General features: G+C 38.2%; 1 protein-coding gene across 1 annotated transcript; it reads right to left on the bottom strand.

Moving 5' to 3' along the window:
- mrps21 (mitochondrial ribosomal protein S21) lies at positions 1-2,471 on the bottom strand. The gene is made up of 2 exons (XM_031738757.2): positions 2,319-2,471; positions 1-403 (listed from the first exon to the last, which is right to left on the bottom strand). Exons 1-2 carry the CDS (start codon positions 2,399-2,401, stop codon positions 223-225), a joined length of 264 nt encoding a protein of 87 aa, XP_031594617.1. The 5' UTR covers positions 2,402-2,471; the 3' UTR covers positions 1-222.
- Between the last annotated feature and the right edge of the window lie 871 nt (positions 2,472-3,342).

Genomic DNA, 3,342 nt, shown 5'->3' with positions numbered 1-3,342 from the left:
ATAAGTCCTAAGTGTCTAATTTATTAGAAATGTTCAAAACGGAGACAATTAAATCACATCTTTTGTGTTTACAATGTGACAACATAAACACCACTTTTGTCTGCGTTTGCCTGGTCCTTTAGGCTCAGGCAGCAGCATTATGTTGGTCTTGTTTGCTTCTTTCAGCTTTGCTTCCCCAGTCTTATCCAGTCCATCATCCTTTTTCCAACACGAGCCATCTCCCTAGCAGCCAAGCCAGGGATCTTCTCTGTTTGTCCTGGAGATAAAGGCAATTTTTCTGGCCATCTCCGTGTGGTATATACGCCTGCAGTTCTCAAAGTTCTTCCGCTGTCGTTCTCGGCAGGGCTTCTCGTAGTATCGTTTGCGCTTCACTGTGTCAACAATGCCATCCTGAGTCAGAAGCCTGGAGTAAACAGAAAAAACGTGTGAATAGATTAGACTTAGTAAACAAAAAGAGCAGTAAAAGTGACACAAATGTAGTCCCAAGTGCATCGGTTTCTATTAGATGTCAGCCTCTGCTTATAAGTGCTTTATATGTTAAGACCATTACATTTTTATTTATCTTTTTTTTTTTTAGACTAATTGGTAACTCACCCACAACAGTCAAAATATAAGAAGTACAACAGAGAACATTAAGTTTTCAGAGTCTGAGGGCATGCAAACACAGCCACCTTCTAATGAGACTGAAGTACAGATTCATGGGTAAACTGTAACCAGAACTGCACCTAACCACAGCACAAACCGTAACTGGCTCCTAGCCACAGGATAAACTGTAACTGGGACATAATGCCAAGATAAACTGTAACTTGTTCCTGACCACAGGACAACATGTACCCTTTAAATATGTATTTAAAATAGTCCAAATAACAGAGAAGACAAAAATAAATCGATCTTGAAATGTTAGTCCTTAAAAAAAAAATTGTGCATGCTCTGCTTTTGGAACCCAATAAAAATTAAAAAATTCATCATCTTGAGCCATAAAATCTGTGCAAAAGTCTTGGGCCACCCCTCATTTCTTTATATATTTTGCTAATAAAATGGAGAACAGTTGCAGTGATTTACTGACCATTTCTCAGCTAAAAGGGCAGAAGGATCTCTCAAGTTCTGTGTCAGGTCTTTGCTGGATTTTTTTCAATTTTTGAAGGACATGACAGACATTCAGATATTGTCCATTTGCTGTAGATAGTTTTATAGGCCTGCAACCTCTCCACTTGAAAATTTTTTAAGAGGACACTACACACCATGTTGAGATATGCCAAGTTTCTGGCTAATAGTGCTTTGTGACTCACCTTATTGGAGAAAAAAGACATTTTTTTGTGTTTTTGGCAAAGAAATTGCCATTTTTAATTTGCCCTCTTGTCAAATTTTAGATTATTAACATGAAACTGAAGATAAATAATTTAAATATCCATCTACCTGTATATTAGGTACCACCTAATATTAAAATGAAGAAAAATGAAGAAAAAGAAATCATTAGTCTAATAAAAAAAAAAAAAAACATTATACAGAATTGATCAAGGTGCATAGTGACTACTTTGGGTTTACTTAAAGTACTTTAATTATTTTTGTACTTTTACTCCTAGAACTTTACATGCAGTGTTTTAATTTGTAAAAGCGCATTTTACAGAGAAGTACTGCTACTTTTAAGTTAGTTTCAGATCTAAAACCTTCTTCTACTACCATGCAGTACAGTCTTTTAGCAGTTCACTATACAGACTCTTGTGCACTGTAATACCATCTGTATCGGGGCAAAGGACTCTGCACAAAGGCTGGAAGATCATGGCTAATGTCTTTTAATATCAGTCCTTAACACTGTATTTATTCTTTATATGATTTTCTCAGGGGTAACACAGACTGATTCCTGGTCCCGTCCAACTCCCCAACCCCCACCGAGAAAAAAACCTAGAATTCTCCCTGCTTTTACTTTGAAATCCAAATTCAATAATTAAACAACAGAGCTAAATAAAATTGTCGAAATGTGTGAAATTATTGTTTTTTTCTAGCGCAATTTTAAGTCGATTTTTTTTAGTTATGCTCTTTAAAAACCACGAATGATACTAGTATGCTTAAAATAAGCAGAATTTAATCAATTTTAATTTAACGTTGTAGTGAATTCCGCTTCTTGATTACATGTATATCTTAAAAATTAAAAGAAAAAAGCTTCAGAAAAAGCGTATTCTGTAAACTGTGTTTGTGCCCACTGCGCAGGCGCAGCTCTGTGACATTGAGCAACAAGCTAGCTTGAGCCATTAGCGCGTCTCTGGTCGGATAACAAACACATCTGACAACAACGTTAAATTCAAAAACCTCGCAGTGACCTGTTTAAAGTCTTGTACGCGGCATCCACGTCCCCGTTTTGGACCATCACCGTCCGGGAAATGAAGCGAAGGTGCCTCGCCATGATGAGACCGGTGCTTGCTCAACTCTCGTTCGGCTGTAAACGCCTAACGACAAAAGGTTCCGGACACAAGAAGCGCCCCATAAACGCAAACACTAGGCGGCGTTTGACTCAACCGTTTTATTAAATGGCATCTGTCCCGTAGTAAAGGCTTTTCTGCCTTGTTGTTTTTTTCCTCCCACATATTTTAAACTAAAATTAAATTTTCAGTTATGTTCGAGACTTTACTTTACTTTAAAAAGACATGTATGCTTCATAAACCCTTTTGTCATTTTGAAATATTTCTTAAAGGTGAAAACTTGAAGTGAAAATGTATTTATGGTCATCTGTCTCTGTCTATCTTCACATCCTCCTTCCCTGAATCTCCTTTGTGGTCTTCCTCTTTCCCCCCTGCCTGGCAGCTCCATCTTCAGCAACCTTTGCAAACATATCTGCTATCCCTCCTGTGCACGTCCAAACCATCTCAGCCTTACCTCTCTAACTTTGTCTCCAAATCACTTGACCTGAGCTGTCCTTCTGATGCACTTATTCTTGTGTATCCTGGCCTGTCTCAATAAAAACTTCAACATCTCCAGCTCTGCCTCCTACAGGTGAAAACAACACCCCTTTAGTTTTATCTACGGTATTTAATCTTTTATCCAATGAACTTCTGACTCCATGCTGTGGTTAATATTTGCTATTTTGTTATTTTGATGAGTAATGATGCAGGAAAATGCTCTGTCCTACTTATGTTGGACCTCACGTCAGCTTTTGAGACTGTTGACCACCACATCCTCCTTGAAAGGCTAAAACACTGGGTGTATCTGGAACGGCCTTAGAGTGGTTCTCCTCATATCTACATCACCGATCCTTTTCTGTGATGGTCTCCGAGTTTAGGTCATCCTCTACCTCCCTTACTTATGGTGTCCCTCAAGGTTCGGTTTTGGGGCCTTTATTGTTTTTAA

The sequence above is a fragment of the Oreochromis aureus genome, linkage group 22 (genome assembly GCF_013358895.1).
Source record: "Oreochromis aureus strain Israel breed Guangdong linkage group 22, ZZ_aureus, whole genome shotgun sequence".
NCBI lineage: Eukaryota > Metazoa > Chordata > Actinopteri > Cichliformes > Cichlidae > Oreochromis > Oreochromis aureus.
Note: the sequence above shows the minus strand (reverse complement) of the source record. Positions and strands in the feature narration are given on the sequence as shown.